Source organism: Corticium candelabrum, chromosome 22, assembly GCF_963422355.1.
Source record: "Corticium candelabrum chromosome 22, ooCorCand1.1, whole genome shotgun sequence".
Taxonomy (NCBI): domain Eukaryota; kingdom Metazoa; phylum Porifera; class Homoscleromorpha; order Homosclerophorida; family Plakinidae; genus Corticium; species Corticium candelabrum.
Window position 1 is genome coordinate 5700126 of NC_085106.1, and position 17984 is coordinate 5718109.

Genomic DNA, 17984 nt, shown 5'->3' on the forward strand with positions numbered 1-17984 from the left:
TAGGATGGAACTCCATCCACAGTTTCCTCTACTGTTAGAGAGTGCATCAACCCGTTGATTTGATAAAAGCGATCGGTTGGCTTGCTTTGATAGAAGCGATCAGTTGGCTTGCTCGACTGCTTGGATGTTCTATTACTATTACTATGAAATTCTTGTCTTGCATAAGCACCACCATTAATTGGACTGTGCAAAGGCTGATTGTTTCCTTGACGACCTTGGGGTTGAATGGGCCTTTGTCCACAATGACGTTGGTGATGACCCATTTGGCCACAAAGATAGCAAGGCCCAATCTGTTTTGGACCAGAGAACAAGGGACAATTGCGGCGTAGGTGCCCAGGCTGACTGCATTGAAAGCAAATCAGATCCCTTTTGTTCAATCCTCGTGGTGTGTGAGGTAATTGTGAGTATTTCTCTTTAGACCATGTGGGTGTTGGTTGCTGCAATTGTGCCTCTAGATGTTGCACTCGTCGTTCCAGCTCAGTTGTGTAATCAGAATGGGTAACATCTGCCTCACCACGTTGACAGCTTCGACAGTCTGAGCTCGTACCTTCTTTCTGTCTTCCAAGAGCATTAGCTTTGTTGCTCGCAGTATGGTATCCTCGAATGTTGCTTGTGCATGAAGTTCTTATTCCCGACGTACAGCTGGTGGCATTCCTTCAGTGAACTGGTCTACTAGCTGCTGTTGCCGATCATCGGCTCCTAGTGCTGGGTAAGCTTTGTACAAGAGACGTTCTAGCTCTCCTGCATAAACCTCCAATGGTTCATAAGTATTTCATTTTCTTTCCCTGAACTGCCTCGTTGTCAGACGGCGTCTCTCTGCCGTAACAGGGGAAAAGACATTCTTAAGTGACGTACACAAACGATCATGCGTGTCCTTCTGGTCTTCTGGCAACCGATCATAAACAATCCAAGTTTTCCCATGTAGATATGTCGGAAGAATCTTCTTTTTTCTCTCATCGTCTTCTCACCCATTTGCATCATCACAAAGGGTAAACTTCTTGAGCCATTGCTATACATCGCCATCACTGAACGAATCAAGAAGAGACACTATTCTACTGCCTCGGGCGCGCACTGCCTGCTCCGCATTCTGCTGGTCTGGCGCTTCTGCCATTTATCTGGATCCCACTCCTGTCACCAAATGTAGCAGTTGTCACTGTTAGTGCTTGCAGCAGATGCAGTTGTCAGACACAGCAGTAGAACAACTCTATCTTATTGCTATAACGCGTAGCTGTACTGAAGGCAGACTAAATAATCTAGCAAGTGCAATGGTCTAAATAGGCAACAGTCATGATGTCATACTAACGTGCATTAACGCAGTGCTAACATAAACATGCATCTAATTACTTGCGCTACAGGTGCGCTGAAATTTTAAGCTGTTCTCTAGCGTAGCGACGATTAGATTGTGTTCTCACTGTCTCTTTCGAGTGTCAGACCGCCGCACGATTCTCTAAGGTGCAATCGGAAAATGTCTCTAACTTTCCATTCGCGCGCAACATCGGTCAGGCGGGAAAGTTAGCTGAAGTGCAGAATCAAGACGGTTGATTGATTGTAAGTGAGACGTGATGGAACGACTGATTGAATTAGGAGAAAAGATGAACTTGGAAGGTGAGAAGTTGCACGAGTTTGTCTGTGAACAGTGTAGCGTGTTGCTTAGCGTGCACATGCAGTAGATAAGTTAATTATGCCGTAGATACGCCTACTTCCCTATTGGATAGTGTAAAGTAGACACTCTTTGCTTTGAGTAGCGGTTACGGTGTTGCGTTGGCTAGTAGTTGCTTCTTGCTCAATAACCTGTAGTAACGTACCCGCTCGGTCTTGTTACATTCTGGTGTCAAAAGTGCGTCATGGCTCAAAACCAGGAACAGGTACAGCAGCAACCTATTTTCAACTGTGTCTCCCAGAGCCGTTTGGTGATGGCGATGTAGAAACCTGGCTCCGACGGTTTAACTTGTGTGCGGAGGCCAACCGTTGGGCAGCTGATGACAAACTACTTCGTCTCTCGACGTTGCTGCGCTGTAGGGCATTTGCTGTATACGAGTGCCTTGAAGATCATCAGAAGGACACATACGCCCATTTGGTTGCCGCGCTGCCTGCAGCATTTGAACCCAGAACAGAGGAACGGCGCCGATTAGCTACTCGTCAATTGACCAGTCGCATACTGCAGCCGGAGAAGATCTGGACGTGTTTTTTCGCGATTTGGAGCGACTGTTGGATACCGCACAGCCAGGTCTGACACGGGAGTTGCGTCAGCAGCAGTTGATCGATTGCTTTATTGCTGGACTGCCAGAGTCTAATGGAGATCAACTCTGTCTGCTTTCTCCAGCTGGTTAAGATGAGACGGTGAGCAAGGCAAGGGAACTAGTGCTTCTGCAACAACGGAAGGAGGACCTGTGCATCTATTCTGGATCCTTCGTGCAAACGGAATCCGAAAGATTTTTTGCAAATGGGATCCGAGCCGCCTGCTGATACCGACCGCTTCAACCTCTTCATTGATAACAAAGCAACGGCTCTACGCTTACTCTAGCAGTTGTGTACGGCAGCGCTCTTTACGGGGATACAGTGGTCACCATTTGCATAATGTCTTTTACTGTGCCAAATGCACCAAAACATGTCACAGATCTCTTTCCAACTATTTTGCAAACTCTAAAAAATAAAAGAAGACAACAGAACAAGTTTGGAGTCGCTGTGTTGTTTCCTCGCTTTACTACAGAAAGGATCCCGTTTGCACGAAATTTCTTGCAAATGGGATCCGACATGTTCTCCTCTACAGATCGCTTTCCATCTATTTTTAATCATTTAGTATAAGTACATTAAAATGCAATATAATATATTATATGTAACATAAATACGTTATTCAATAACTCGAACGCCATTGTTACAAAATTGAAATATAGATTAGTGACAGATTGAGTATATCTATGTGAAAAGAAGCCACTTGAAATCGGTTCTACGTCAAGATAAAGCAAAGAATTATTTGATGTGTACTGAACAGAAGTCTTGTTATATTATTTATATGCAAAAAACTATTTATATGCAAAAAACTATTTATATGCAAAAATTAAATTTGAAGGCTCAAGTCATTTCAATAACAACTAAAGCAGTTAAGGAAAACATCACAAGATTCTAAATGTACCACAAATAATGACATTAATGTAAAAACATTACATGGCTAATTGCTTTATTTATAAAATTGTAGATTGAAACAATAGTAGTCGAAAAAAATTTATAGTATAACAACTGAAAATTTATCTAATTAAAATATTTTTCTACACGATTACATCAAATTTATGAAAGGTTAGTTACCTATAATAGATATATAAAGGAGAAGTGTCCGTGTGTCTGTGTGTCCGTCTGTTGAAGCGTTTCTCAAAAATGGCGAGTCTGATCTCGCTCGAATTTGAATTGCGTACGTCGAATTCATTCCGCTCAAAAGTGACATTGTGGTCGTCTTCTTGACTTCTCCCACGACGACGCGATCTTCTGCCGATCGCACTCGCTTCCGCTCGCGCGCGAATATCTCTGGAACGGCGTATCGTATTTTCACCGAATTTTGACTGCCCGTTCCCGACGTCGGACGGTACGCGCTGAGCGTGTTGTTTATTGCGGGCGACGATTGGAAGCGAAAGACATTTGCGGCGGAATGAATTTGAATGAATTTGAAAATGAATTTGAAATGAATTTGAAGAAACTGTGGCTCTATGAAGTGGAAAGGAGAAGCACCTGGCATGTGTTGTTCCCCGAGGCAAAATTTGGCATTGAAGCTTGTATATTATATTGGTGTTTGGAGGGGAAGTCTCGCAAAAACACCTTTGCCTTTGTGATCCAAAAGTGAACTTTGACAAGAGAATTCAAATAGTGTTAGGGCGCGTCTCCACTAGGGCTTAAACATGTTTACAACCTGTTTAAGTCTAAACATGTTTAAGAATAATGCGTCTCCACTGGCGTTAAACCTGTTTAACTCTAAACCTAAACAGCTTTTGCTAAACATGTTTCAGAGGTAGTTTAACGAAAGTGGTTTAGGTTTAACAGTCACGTGATATAAACGCGCGTTCCAAAACGGTGGATGTTAGTTCTTTCACGCTGTTCTTTCTCTTTCTTTGGAGACTATTGGAAGAAGACAAAACTAGGCAATGTCAGAGTGCTTAGACTGATGCAGAGTGTCAGGAGAGAGCCATTTTGGCGAAGACAGAGACTTGTGTCTGTCATTGTTCTTCAGACGACAAGAAGACGATCTCCGACTGTCTGGTGCACAAGAAACGAATTCGCGCGGTACAACAAAGGCCCGGATAATTCTTTTAATAGCCCGGAATAAATGGACAAGTGGAGACGCTGTCTACTAAACATGTTTAGAGTTTAAACATGTTTAATGTTAAACATGTTTAAAGGGCAACAAGTGGAGACACAGCCTTAGTCTTAGAGTCATTTTAGAAATGATTTTTGTGAGACTATTGTGTGGCGTGCCATTTGTGTCAAAATTAGACAATGAGATGAGGCGATGAGATCATGCGATGAGACAATGAGACCGTGCGATGAGACCGTGCGATGAGACCGTGCGATGAGGCGATGAGGCGAGGAGACTGTAATATAAGACTGTAATATGAGATTGCAATATGAGACTGCATCAATATGAGATTAACGCAGATTACGCATGCAGCTACTACACAACTGTATGGGACTGGGAAGACTACATTATGTAAGTAGTAAATGCTCGGTTAGCATTGTTTTTGGCGAGCGATAGTGTTCTGTCTTTACCCATTCACATAACAATGGTTGCACTACGTAGCAATAGTTTTTGTCAAACAAACGCGGGAACTCAGCAAACAGACTTTCAGTTGCTCTTCTACAGTATTTTGCGATCAATTATTCGAACTCGGTGTTTAAATATCCGTTGCTTACGACTGTTCTGCAATATCATAGAAAACTGAATAACTTACAAAGTCTGCGTTTGGGCAGCCGCTCAAATAGCATCATTCATCAGCTGTCTAGACGCAATAATTTGTAACTAGTAAATGCTCGGTGAGCATTGTGTTTGGCGAGCGATGGTGTTCTGTCTTTGCCTATTCACGTAACAATGGTTGCGTTACGTAGCAATAGCTTCTGTCAAACAAACGTGAGAACTCCGGAAATAGACTTTCAGTTGCTCTTCTCTAGTATTTTGCGTTCAATTATCCGATTCAGGCGTTCAATTATCCGTTGCTTACGACTGTTGTGCAACTAGATAACTGTAATGTACTTGGTTACGTGCAGCAACAACTCAACGATATGTATTGGCTACCAGATAGAGCGAACTAAGAACACAAGCTGGCGCGTCTACTCTACACTAAATCGAGTCTGCGCGTATGCCGTAACGCGCGCTACATGTACACTACGACATACATTACATCTCTCTTCCTTTACTAGAGTTGTACAGTCACAGGTCCAGCTTCTTAGGCTTTCGGATATTTCTGCCAGAACGAGTCACTGGAGTTGTATTTCGGTCAGAGCTCTCCTCCATTTCGCTGACTGCTGCTTTGGGTGTATCCGGTAGAGGTGAGGCTATATTGTCCGAGTTTAGACTGTTGTATCCGGTTGTAAAATCGAGCATGGACGTGTCATTGACAAGAGAACTGGCTTCTGGGTACGGTCGAAGATGTCTTCGATTCCGTCTGTACTTTCTTCCACTCTTCGGACATTCTACAACAAAAGATCGTGGTGACTTGTGTTGTTGGTCGACCTTGGCTGGGAGCCAAGCGTTTGATTCCGGCAGTGGTGCCATCCTTACTGCGTCTTCGGGTCGTAGAGATGGTAATGGTTTCACTCCTGGTCTGGAATCATAGTAATGCTTTTGTTTCACCTTCTCCATCTGGAAGTGTCTCTGAACAGACTCTCTGTTGTAGGAGGTATGTTCTAGTAGCTTTCTGGATGAGGGAAGTGTGTTACGAGGACGTCTTCCCATGAGCAGTTGAGCAGGTGACAGGTTGATGCCTTCTAACGGGGTTGTTCTATAGTCCAAAAGGGCTTTCTGCTTGTCTTTGACTTTCTTCCAGAGGCGTTTCACTGTCTGTATTCCTCTCTCCGCCTCACCATTGCTCTGCGGGAAGTGAGGACTGCTAGTTATGTGGTCGACACCGTATTCCTTGCAGAATTGTTGGAAGTCTGATGAGCTGAATTGCGGACCATTGTCACTCCTGCATTTCTCTGGAATGCCGTGTCTACAAAACTGGTTCTTCAGCGCTTGGATTGTGGAGGACGTGGTCTGGTCTTGCAGCTCATCCACTTCAATGAATTTTGAGTAGTAATCTACCAGTATGAGATAGTGTTTGGACTCAAAATGGAAAAGGTCAATTCCCACTTCAATAAATGGCAGGTCTGGGACTGGTGTTGGCATGAGAGGTTCTGGTGGTAGTCTGTTTTGGTACTCCGCGCAGCGGTCACATCTCCGTACAGTGTCTTCTATCTGGGCGTTCATGGCTGGCCAGTACATTACCTCTCTGGCGCGTTGTTTGCATTTTACTACTCCAAGGTGTGACTCATGAAGTAGTTTCAGCATTTGGGAACGAAGGCTCGGCGGGATTACTATCCTTGTACCCTTGAAGATGATGCCATCTTGTACTACTAATTGGTCTCGTGAGTCCCAGTACGGCCGTGCTGTAATGTGGACGTCCTCCCGCCGTTCTGGCCAGCCTGAGAGGATAACAAAGTGGAGGTTCTTCAGTTCTGTAGACGTCGCTTGTTGGATCTCCGAATGTTTGGTACCCGTGATTGGCACAAATTTGAGTGTGTTGATGTATTCGAGGTCGTCATTGTTTCCGGGTTCTTCACCTGGGATGTAAGCTCTCGAGAGGGTGTCTGCTAGTTGCATGTCTTTCCCTTTTCGGTAGGTGACAGTCAAGTCATACCATTGAAGCTTGAGCATCATCCTCTGCAGTCTCATTGGTGCCGACAGTATGGGCTTCAGGAAAATGCTTTCCAGAGGTTTGTGATCATTGTATACTTGTACGTGTCTTCCGAAGACATAGTGATGAAACTTTGTGGTTGCATGGACAATCGAGAGCATTTCCTTCTCAATTTGAGCATACCTCGACTCAGTAGCCGTCATTGATCTTGATGAGTAAGCTACTGGCCTGCCGTCTTGGAGTAATACCCCCCCTACGCCTGTGCTGCTCGCATCGCATTGTATCTCTACTGCTTTCCGAGTATCATAGTAAGCTAACACTGGTGCATGGGTACACAGCTCCTTCAGCTTCTGAAAGCTTGCTTTGTGTTCATGTTGCCATTCGAACTTCACATCTGTCTTCAGAAGTAATCTCAGCGGCTTGTCCACATCGCTTAGCTTTGGAATGAATTTTGCCAAGTAAGTGACGAAGCCTAGAAACCTTTTGACGTCACTTTGATCCTGGGGATCCGGCATCTCAGCTACTGCCTTTATCTTTTCTGGATCTGGCTTTAGCCCTTCGGCTGTGATGAGATGTCCGATGTATCGAACTGATGGTTGTCGTATGTGACATTTCTCGTAGTTGAGGCGTAAATTGTAGCTGGTGGCTCGTTCGATTACTTGGTGGAGTATCTGGTCATGATGTTTCATATCCCGGCCAGCTATCAATATGTCATCCATGATGGCGGTTGCCCCTGCGATACCTTCCAGCATCTGGTCCATGATTCTCTGGTAAATTTCGGGAGCACACTTTAGTCCAAAAGGCAAACGTAGCCACCGGTACCTCCCCATGGGGGTGTTGAATGTAGTTAGCATTGATGACTCGTGGTCCAATTTGATTTGCAGGAATCCAGACTTCGCGTCTAGGACTGAGAAGACTTTTGCGTTTGGAATGTTGCTGACGATTTCCTCAATTGTCTTCATGGGATGATGTTCCCGCCTAATTGCCTTGTTTAGGTCTCGAGGATCGATACAGATCCTCACTTTGTCCTTCCTGAGGGACACTACCATGGAGCTAACCCACTCTGTGGGTTCTTCTACTCTGGTGATAAAGCCATCGTTCTCCATTTCTTTCAATTTCTCTATGACCTTGTCCCGTAGCATGACAGGTTGTCTTCTTGTTGGATGCACTACTCCTTTGGCACTGGGGTCGATTTTGATGGTGTAGGTGCCGGGCAACGTTCCAGTTACATTTGCCAAGTCAGGGAAATCCTGAAATTCGTGTGGAAGTTGTGTCTGTGTTTCTATGGGTGGAAGTTGGGTCTGTGTTTCCACGCGCGTGTTCACTTTGCTCACTCTCTGTATGAGGCCTAGCTGTTCTGCTAGATCGCCTGATATGATGTTGTCTTGCTCTAGGTCAACTATTTCGAAGTCAGTTTCCAGGTCAATGCTATTGTATCTGATGGGAATTGTTGCCACGCCAAGGGAGTTGATCTTGTGGTTGCTGTAAGAGTAGAGATTTATCCGTGACCTCCTCAGGACACCCTTATTGCGTAGTTTCTTGTATTTGCTGGCAACTATGACATTACACTTTGCTCCAGTGTCAATACGGAACGTTTTGGTGCTTCTTCCTACTTCCAGTCGTACTAACCATCTGTCTTGCTTGGCTCGATGTGAGGGTTCCACAGCGTTTATGTAGGATCTGTCTTCCTCGTCCTCTGTAGAGTCGCTGTCTTGTGCTGTATAGCTGACCTCTGGACTCCGAGGCTCCATTGCGTAGACCCTGTTGGTCTTTCTAGCTCGACATACGGTCTGCCAGTGGTTTCTCTTCTTGCAGTATGTGCAGGTTGATCCTAGTGCTGGGCATTTTCCTCTTGTCTTTTTGTGTGTCTGGTCGTTGCCGCATCTGCCACATGTGTGCAAATTCTGCGGTTTGTCGCGTGCCTGCTGTTCAACAGCTGGATAGAGTTGTGCTTTCTTTGGCTTGTAGATCGCCTTCTGTGGTTTGACAGCGGCTATTCCAGAGTCTTCGCCTCTCATTTCTCGCAGTTGCTGTTGTGACAGCTCGAACTGTCGAGCTATTTGTATGGACTTGGCAAGTGTAAGTTCTTGGCCCTCATAGAGTAGGCGTTCCTGTACTTTCTTGTGACGTGAGCCATTGATGATGCCATCAATTAGGATGTCTTCTGTGTCGTGGAACTGACAGTCCATGGCTAGAAGGCGTAGGTCTTTGAGGAACGTGTCGAAACTTTCGTCCTCCTTTTGTATGCGTTGGTGAAATCGGAAGCGTGATACTCTCTTGTTCTTCCTAGGGCTTACGTACTCCTCGTACTTCCCTAGAACCTTTCCGGGGTCCTCCTTTTCTCCTTCAGCCCAGCTGAAGGTCTTGTGCAGTTCTCTGCCTTGTTGACCGACCCACATTCCTAGCCACCCGGCTCTTTCCGCGTTCGTGGCTTTGCTAAGAGGGCCAGCGAAGACAAACGACACGTGTTCCTTGAAGCGTTTGAACTCTTGGTATGTGTCTGTGGCATTCCAGTCCATGGATGGATGATCGAACGTGAATCCTCCTGTTGACATCGTTTTCACTGTGTATCCGAGCGTTTGATAGGTCCTGTCTCGCCTGACACCATGTAATGTACTTGGTTACGTGCAGCAACAACTCAACGATATGTATTGGCTACCAGATAGAGCGAACTAAGAACACAAGCTGGCGCGTCTACTCTACACTAAATCGAGTCTGCGCGTATGCCGTAACGCGCGCTACATGTACACTACGACATACATTACAATAACTTACATAGTCTGCGGTTGGGCAGCTGCTCGAACATCATCATTCATCAGCTGTCTAGACTTAATAATTTGTAATTAATATTGACTTTAGCGTGAATTTTTAGCGTGTGTGTTGCAGGATAATTTCCTTTGCACTAATCTTGATAGCCCACTTTTCCACGGCGGTCTAACTAAGCTGTTGTCAGCGAACTAAATCTACATATCTAGGAAGCCTACAACAACGCCTTGCTCCCTCAATCGTGGTTTAGTCCGCATACTTTGTAAATCGCGCGTCTTGCGTGATACCATGCAACAGTCCATCATGCGTCGTAGCTGTTTTATAGCTAATGAAGAGCTCGAATTTCACTACTTCGCCTTCCCACCTTTCTTGAATCAATCATTTATTGCTCAACTGCAACGTGAGTGAGCATCCTAGAAAGACGTCATGAGAGAACTGTGCGCCTTTTTGACTTTACGTATCACACTGAAACAATTATTTCTATAAATTTGATACTTCTAAGACAAAACATCGAATAATAGAATGTCTTAGTCGGATAATTGAATGCCCGAATTGGATAACTGAACACCCAATTCGGATAATTGATTGCCTGAATCAGATAATTGAACGTGTAGTAAACTGTACAGGTTCTACATACTGTACGCATGTTGCATGTTAGCTGCATGATTGATAACAATTGGGGAAGCCAGATTCTTTTAGTAGTAACACGTTGAGTTCTGGACGTCACGTTGTCCTGTCTATCACGACGTCTCTCTCGGCCGCTTGTTCATCATCCTCGCGTCTGCTAACGATATAGGCACACGACATTTGGTGAACCTGACGTGATACATGGCCGACGCAGCTGCAACTGCTCTCACCACTACTGCTGCTACAACTCTTGCCGCTGTGAGCGTGAAACTTTCTTTTTTGGTCTACCAACCCAGAAGTATGGTTTGCACAGGTGGAAGCACAATTTACCATCCTGAACATTACAGCTCAACGGACTAAATTCGACTATGTCATCACGTCTTTGAGCCCGGAGTTCGCAATGGAGGTGAGAGACCTTCTTTTGAAGCCGCCTACTGAGAATCCTTACGACATTCTCAAGGCCGAACTCATCAAACGTACTACTGCGTCAGAGCAACGGAAACTCCAACAGCTAATCTGCGGGGAAGAACTCGGCGATCGAAAGCCTACGCAGCTACTCCGCCGCATGCAACAGCTGCTAGGTGACAAACTCGGATCGTCGGATGACACTGCCGGCTCCTTCCTTCATGAGCTCTTTCTCCAACGGCTCCCCGCCAACGTCAGAGTTGTTCTTGCATCTGCAGACACTACCATGGACATCAACAAACTCGCAGACATGGCAGACAAAATTATGGAGGTAGCTCCGCCCACTGTCTCAGCCCTGTCTAGCACCTGTTCTGATCATGATTCGGCATCTGAAGTCAAACAACTCCACGAGGAGGTAACGCGTCTAGCTGACCTGGTCGCCTCTCTCACTGCACGATCCCGTCAACGGAGTCCTTCTAGAGCCGGCAGTTCTCGCAGTCCAGCTCTCACACACTTTCGTACTTGTGACGCGCTCTGTTGGACTGGCCTTCTCTGCTTGTTGCTCGTTCTCTTCACTTGGTTTCATCACTTGTTGTTCTCGATCTTCCTGACAGCTGTCATGTACAGGATGTCTGTAACATGGCTTCACTCGGTTATAGTGTACTCGCTTCCGTCGTCGTCTTCTACATTCTGCAGGAATGACGTCCATGGTGCCATTGTCGTACACTGCTGTACAGGGACTATTTGGTTCCGTGGACTATTTGGTCGCGTGCAATTATCTCGCTCCTATTTGGTTCTCGAAACCGTTTAACTAGGGCTTATCTGGTTTCGGCTTCCTACAGGGACTATTTGGTCGCGTGGACTATTTGGTTTCGCATTTATTGCGCCTCGAATCGGCACTCTCCAACTCTTACAGCTGTACGAGACGGATGCGAATGACGTGACGATGGCCATGATAATTTTTATGCCTCTCCCAGACGTCTCGATGAGCCGAAATCGAGTGCGACCTGCTTCTTCTTCGTTTGTATTTGGCTTAATGTGAATACCGAAGTCATCACGACATTGTCGATCGCAATTTCGCGTGTCTGACGTTTTCTTTTGAGGCGAATCTCGGCTCGTCTGGTAGCGGGCGTGTTGAAAGTAGGCGGAGTAAGAATGTCTTGTGCGTTACAAGGTAAACAAACATGATCCGATCACCGAGTGTAGAGACATGGTGATGTGCCTAAGAATGTTTTAGTGCGTAGAATGCTGCGGTTAGCTGCAGATTTATGCATCGATCCTGCATGGCATTGATCGATACTTAGGTGCACAGTGACGTATACCTACTGTTTACGCAAGGAAGACGATCAACGTCTCTGAAATTGGTTGCGCACGACGAAAGATCGGTGATGACTTTCAGAACAGAAGAGAAAATATGTAAATATATGTAGTTCGAGAAACAACTAATTAAATGTATCTGATGTAAAATCACTTATTTGCACTTGGTCTCTCAGATGGGTATTGATGGTTGTTTGTCTGCGTTGTTGTACACTATAAAACTATCCGTTTGTTTAGTGAAATCTTTTTTTTTGTATACATGCATTGTGTGTCTTTCTGCCATTTAGTCTGTCCGTCTGTCTATTTTTTCTTTGAATTGTGACACAGCAAATGTGCTGCAGTATAATCAGGATATGCAGACAAGAAAATGAAGACAAGAACTATACTAATCAGCATTCAGCTATGCGCATGAATGCAAATATGAGTGTGTATGAGATGCAATGCAAGAGTGATCAGTGGAAAAGTGTCTAAGTCTGTCTGTCTGTTTGTCTGACTGTCTGTTTGTCTGACTGTTTGTCTGACTGTCTGTCTGTCTGACTGTCTGTCTGTCTGACTGTCTGTCTGTCTGTCTATCTATCTGTTTGTCTGTCTGTCTGTCTGTCTATCTATCTGTTTGTCTGTCTATCTGTCTGTCTGTTTGTCTGTTTGTCTGTCTGTCTGTCTGTCTGTTTGTCTGTCTGTCTGTTTGTCTGTCTGTCTGTCTGTCAATACACATATTTTCAAACATTGAACTATTATACACCATCTAAGCAAAACAACTAAATACTACCCAAGCTAATAGAGCTTGGTTTTACCTACAACCATTTATGTTTATGTTGCTGTCTCTTGAAACAATCTTCTTTATTTTTCTGTCAATCACTCTAGCATTTGATCGACAGATTATATTTGAACTCTTACTCTATTAATAACAATTAGACAGACAGACAGACAGACAGACAGACAGGCTGTTTTGCAGATTGCATATCCATCATCGCAGGAAGCCGAGTACAGCATGCAGACAACAGACCAGACAACTAATTAGCTAACCGCGGCACATCTTTACACTCGGTAATCGGATCATGTTTGTTTACCTTGTAACGCACAAAACATTCTTACTCCGCCTACTTTCAACACGCCCGTTACCAGACGAGCCAAGATTCGCTTCAAAAGAAAACGTCAGACACGCGAAATTGCGATCGACAATGTCGTGATGACTTCGGTATTTACATTAAGCCAAATACAAATAAGAAGAAGCAGGTCGCACTCGATTTCGGCTCATCGAAACGTCTTGGAGAGGCGTGAAAATTATCATGGCCATCGTCACGTCATTCGCATCCGTCTCGTACAGCTGTAAGAGTTGGAGAGTGCCGATTCGAGGCGCAATAAATGCGAAACCAAATAGTCCACGCGACCAAATTATTCCTGCAGGTGGCCGAAACCAAATAAGCCCTAGTTAAACGGTTTCTGGAACCAAATAGGAGCGAGATAATTGCCTGCGACCAAATAGTCCACAGAACCAAATAGTCCCTGTACAACTGCCAATACGCGGAACGGATATTTCCAAGGTTTGGCTAGTTTGCTGGACATTCCTATATTTACAACTGGAGTAAACAACCAAACTAGATCACCTGCCGTGTAATGATTATGCGGAGATGTCTTCTGGTTGTAGTTCTCTTTCTGACGACGTTGTGCTGACACGATTTGCGTCTCTACGAATTTTTTTGTGAGAGCTTTGTTCTCCCTCAATCGTTGTCTGAACTCCGTTGTTGCTTCTGGTTCAGAAAGAGGTGCTCCAGTTTGAACGTGGACAGGAAGGCGTGCACTTCTTCATAACGTCAATTAAAATGGACTCGTTTGTGTCGTTGATTGCTTTGATGTTCTGTAGTGAAACTTGGTGTAATAATCAGCCATGACAAGCAAATGCTTGTTTCTTTTTTCTGTCTGAGGTAATGGACCTAGAAAGACAATAGCGATCATTTCCATTAGACATCTAACTGTAATGTTGTGTAGTGCTGCTTTTGAATGACGTGGTTGTCTTTTCCTCTGACTGCACTGTATACAACACTTGAATTAGTTTTTGATATCTTGAGTGTATCCTGGGAACCAAAATCCTTCTTGGAGTCTTCCTAAAGTCTTTTCTAATCCAAGGTGTCCACTCTGGTCATGCAATTGAGTTAAAATCTCCGATACTAAAGATGTTGAAACAACTACTAATTCTTGCGTTTGTCTTCCTGTAGCCATTCTTTTGTCCCGAATTCTGTACAGTAGTCCATCGTCTGTTACTTTCAACTGATGCCACCCTCGACCAAACTGTTTAAGCTTTCAATAACTTTTCCACTTTTCCGCAAACTGTGGTCGTCCTGCTGGCATCTGCTCAAGCACTTCCTTTATTTCGGTGCCACTTTTCTGCATGTGCTGCAAGTCAGCAGCTGACCATTGGGGAAAAAATCTAACTGCTGCACATGATTCAGATGTCTCGTTGTGGTAAGTGGATAGCATTTCTTGGTCTTCTTTGTCTGTGTCATGGTGTCGACGTCTCGATAAGCTATCTGCATTAGTATTGTCCTTGCCTTTCCGGTAGACAACGTCTATGTCATACTCCCCTAATATCAAGATCCATCGTGTCTGTTGTCCCGTTGAGTCCTTGACTGACTTCAGCCATGATAATGGACAGTGATCTGTTGCTACTGTAAACTTGTGACCGTACAAGTAAGGACGAAATTCTGTAACTGCCCACACAATTGCGAGTGTTTCTATCTTTACTGTTGAATAGTTGTGTTCTGCTTTACGCAAAGTCCTGCTAGAATAGGACACTACTGTCTCTTTTCTTTCAATCACTTGAGATAGCACTACCCCCATCATGTCTCACTAGGATCTGTGGCTAGTTGGAATTGTTTATCAAACTGTGGAAAAGTCAAGACTGATGGTTTCGTCAGTCTCTCTTTTAGGACAGTGAAAGCTTTTTCACTGGCTTCAGTCCAGACGAAGTCTGTGTCTTTCTCCTGCAGTTAAAAAAGTGGGGCAGCAATCTGCGAAAAACCTGGTAATAACCCGCTAAGCCAAGGAATCGTTTCAGCTCTTTAACTTTTGTTGGTCTTGGAAAATTCTTGACTGCCTGAAGTTTTACTGGATTTGGTTGAATACCCCTCGCAGATACTATGTGTCCCATGTACTTCACGAAATATATCGCAAAGTGACACTTAGCAAGTTGTTGTTTCAACCCTGCTGCATTCAATCTCTTAAATAAACTCTCTAGCCTCAACATGTGTTCCTTGAACGATGATGAAAACAGTGTGATGTCATCCAAGTAGATTAGACATTCCTCTCATGATAAACCACCTAGCACCGCTTCCATGAGTCGCTGAAAAGTACTGGGCGCATTGGTAAAACCGAAAGACATAACATTAAATTTATACAGCCCATGCATTAATGTGAATGCCGTCTTTAGTCTATTTTCGGGTGCCACCTTTACTTGCCAGTACCCAGAAGCTAAGTCTAACGTAGAAAAGTACTTGGCTCCTGAATAGCTGTCCAGTGCCTCATCTATCCTAGGCAATGGGTATGAATCTTTAGTCGTGACAGAGTTCAACTTCCGGTAGTCTACACAGAATCTAAATCGGCCATCTATTCTCTTTACGAGAACAATCGGACTTGAGCAAGGACTTGCTGATGGACGAATAATGTCCCTCTCCAGCATCTCTTGAACTTGGTTTTTGACCACGCCTCTCAAGCTGTGTGGAAGTCGTCTGGGGTGCTGTCTAATTGGGGGACTGTTCCAAGTCTTGATTCTGTGTTGGACACGATCCGTTTTGCCTACTTCGCTTGCTTGGAATGCAAACAGATTGGCATGCGTGATGATGAGTGCCTCCAATTGTTTTCGTTCGCTTTCCTTTAGTGGCAGCTTGTTTAGTTCAAATTGCTGCACTAGCTCATTGTTCTTTTCACTAACTGATGCATTAGTAGGTATGACATCACTTTTAGAGATTGTATCTTGGCTAATGTCAATTCCTGCATCTGGTTCTTGAATCACGCCTACAATGGAGACGTTGTGGTTTATGCTGTTCAGTTGCCTTAATGCAGTTACTTGTAACAGCTGCACTGGTCCACCAAATGCCATCAATTGCACTGGCACCACATCCTGATCCAAACTGATTAGTGAGTGTTCGAACAATCATGACATCTGTCTTGCTATTAACAGTATTGTCTGGCTCTAACATTGCCACTCTCTCTTGACATACCTTGTTACCATACTGATCCACTATGTGAGCTTCTCCCAGCTGTCTGGTCATTGTGGGAATCTACTTGCTGTGGTTGAGAATCAGAAAACAATGATTGCTTTGTACTCTTGGTGTGTTCAACATTCCAATTGCACTTCCAAGTAGGGTCACGTTTTTTCGCCTCAAATCAACAGTAATGTTGTGCTTCAAAAAAAAGTCTACAACAAGAATGGGTCCTGTAGCTATGTTGAATACCAAAAATGTATGATGAGTCTTTCACTGACCAATTTCCACTTGTAAATCCATCTTGCCACAGACATTGATATCATTTCCATCCACTCTTTTCAGTGAATTGTGGCTATTCTCACCACTCCTAGATGAATCGTGGTTTCGCAGATAAAGCCTGCTGGGCACCAAAGATGCAGATGTACCAGTGTCTACCAGACACGGCTTCATCTGTTCTGCCACAATCGCCTGTAATGTGAGAGAGCATGATTGATCAGCTTCTCCACCAGTCAGAATTTCCACAGTATTACTTTTCTGCGGTTCTTTGGTCAGGCTATTGGGGTTACTGTTGGTCTTCTTCCATGATTTTTTGCGGGTAGATTTTCCAGCCGGCACTGGACTATCTCTTTTCCAATGACCTGTACTACCACATCTGAAGCATCCTCCACTAATCTTTCGAGATCGGGACTGTTGCTCCAGTCGTTCCAGACGCGAGATCAACGCTTCTAATAAAACGCACCATTGTTTGTGCTAATGATTCGTGATCAACAAACTGTGCTCCTATTGTGGCAGATATTCTCCTTTGTTTTGTACTTTGCCTGTCCTCTTTCCGATGCTGCAAGAGACAAAGCTCTCTAGCTTTGCTCACCGTTTCGTTAAAACCCACTGGTGCTAAGACATATAGCTGATCACTTATGACCTCCGGTAACTCGGCAATAAACCAGTCAATCAACTGCTGCCGACGCAACTCTGCGGATAACCCAGGCGGTTTTTTTCTGTCTAGCAAACGTTCTAGATCACGTACAAAGACATCAAGTTCCTCACCCGTCTGCAGAGTACGACTATTGAGCTGCCGCATTGCAAGGCGACGACGTTCTTCTGTACGCGTTTCAATTGTTGTTTTCAAAGCGGCATTGAGATGATCGTACGAATCCGTTTGCTGTTTGGTCAGCCGTTCAAAAGTGCAAAGGCTTGTCTTTGCAGCAGAGCAGGCAACCGTACGACTTTGTCGTGAGCGTTCCAGCGGTTAGCAGAACAGCAGACATCAAAGCGAAGCAACCAGGTAGATATGTCGCCATCAAAAAAAGGTTTTGGTATGCACGGTTGACGATAGGCTTGAACTTGAGATTGCTGTATAACTAACTGATCGGCACTTTGCTGAGCCATGAACTAACTTCTCACACCAAAATGTAACGTTTATACGATTTGCAGCAGTTGAAACCCAAAAGGTTAAGATTCTATTGTGCCTTTACATATATATCAGTCAGAAAGTAAGTGTGTCCTTACGGTCACAAGAAACCACTAATTAGTATGACTAAGTTACTCTACACTTACAAATCGGCAGAATTTTTTTGTCCGACAAAAAGACGCTCTCCTGTACAATGCACTTTTTTCTCAAATTTTCGTCAAATGCCAAATTTTTGTTGAAGACGACACTAGTGATCGTTGCAACAACACCAAGGCCGCACAGCTACGTACACTCAAAATTAAAGCTGACAAACTTCAGAACCATTATACAGAAACACTATGAAAGACTATGTTACAAGTTAGGTACAGCTACACATTTCGCCTT

General features: G+C 44.4%; 1 protein-coding gene and 1 pseudogene across 1 annotated transcript; one reads left to right on the top strand and one right to left on the bottom strand.

Moving 5' to 3' along the window:
* Nucleotides 1–7308: 7308 nt before the first annotated feature.
* LOC134197076 (uncharacterized protein K02A2.6-like) lies at nucleotides 7309–10448 on the bottom strand. The gene is made up of 3 exons (XM_062666317.1): nucleotides 10369–10448; nucleotides 7356–9473; nucleotides 7309–7312 (listed from the first exon to the last, which is right to left on the bottom strand). Exons 1-3 carry the CDS (start codon nucleotides 10446–10448, stop codon nucleotides 7309–7311), a joined length of 2202 nt encoding a protein of 733 aa, XP_062522301.1.
* A 21-nt stretch (nucleotides 10449–10469) lies between these two features.
* LOC134197077 (uncharacterized) lies at nucleotides 10470–13995 on the top strand (annotated as a pseudogene).
* The last annotated feature ends 3989 nt before the right edge of the window (nucleotides 13996–17984 follow it).

Coding starts and splice junctions, on each gene's coding strand:
- LOC134197076 (XM_062666317.1), bottom strand. CDS start 10,448: ATGTCGTGTGCCTATATCGTTAGCAGACGCGAGGATGATGAACAAGCG. Junction 9,474..10,368: donor GTCGTGATAGACAGGACAAC/GTGACGTCCAGA, acceptor ACATGGTGTCAG/GCGAGACAGGACCTATCAAA.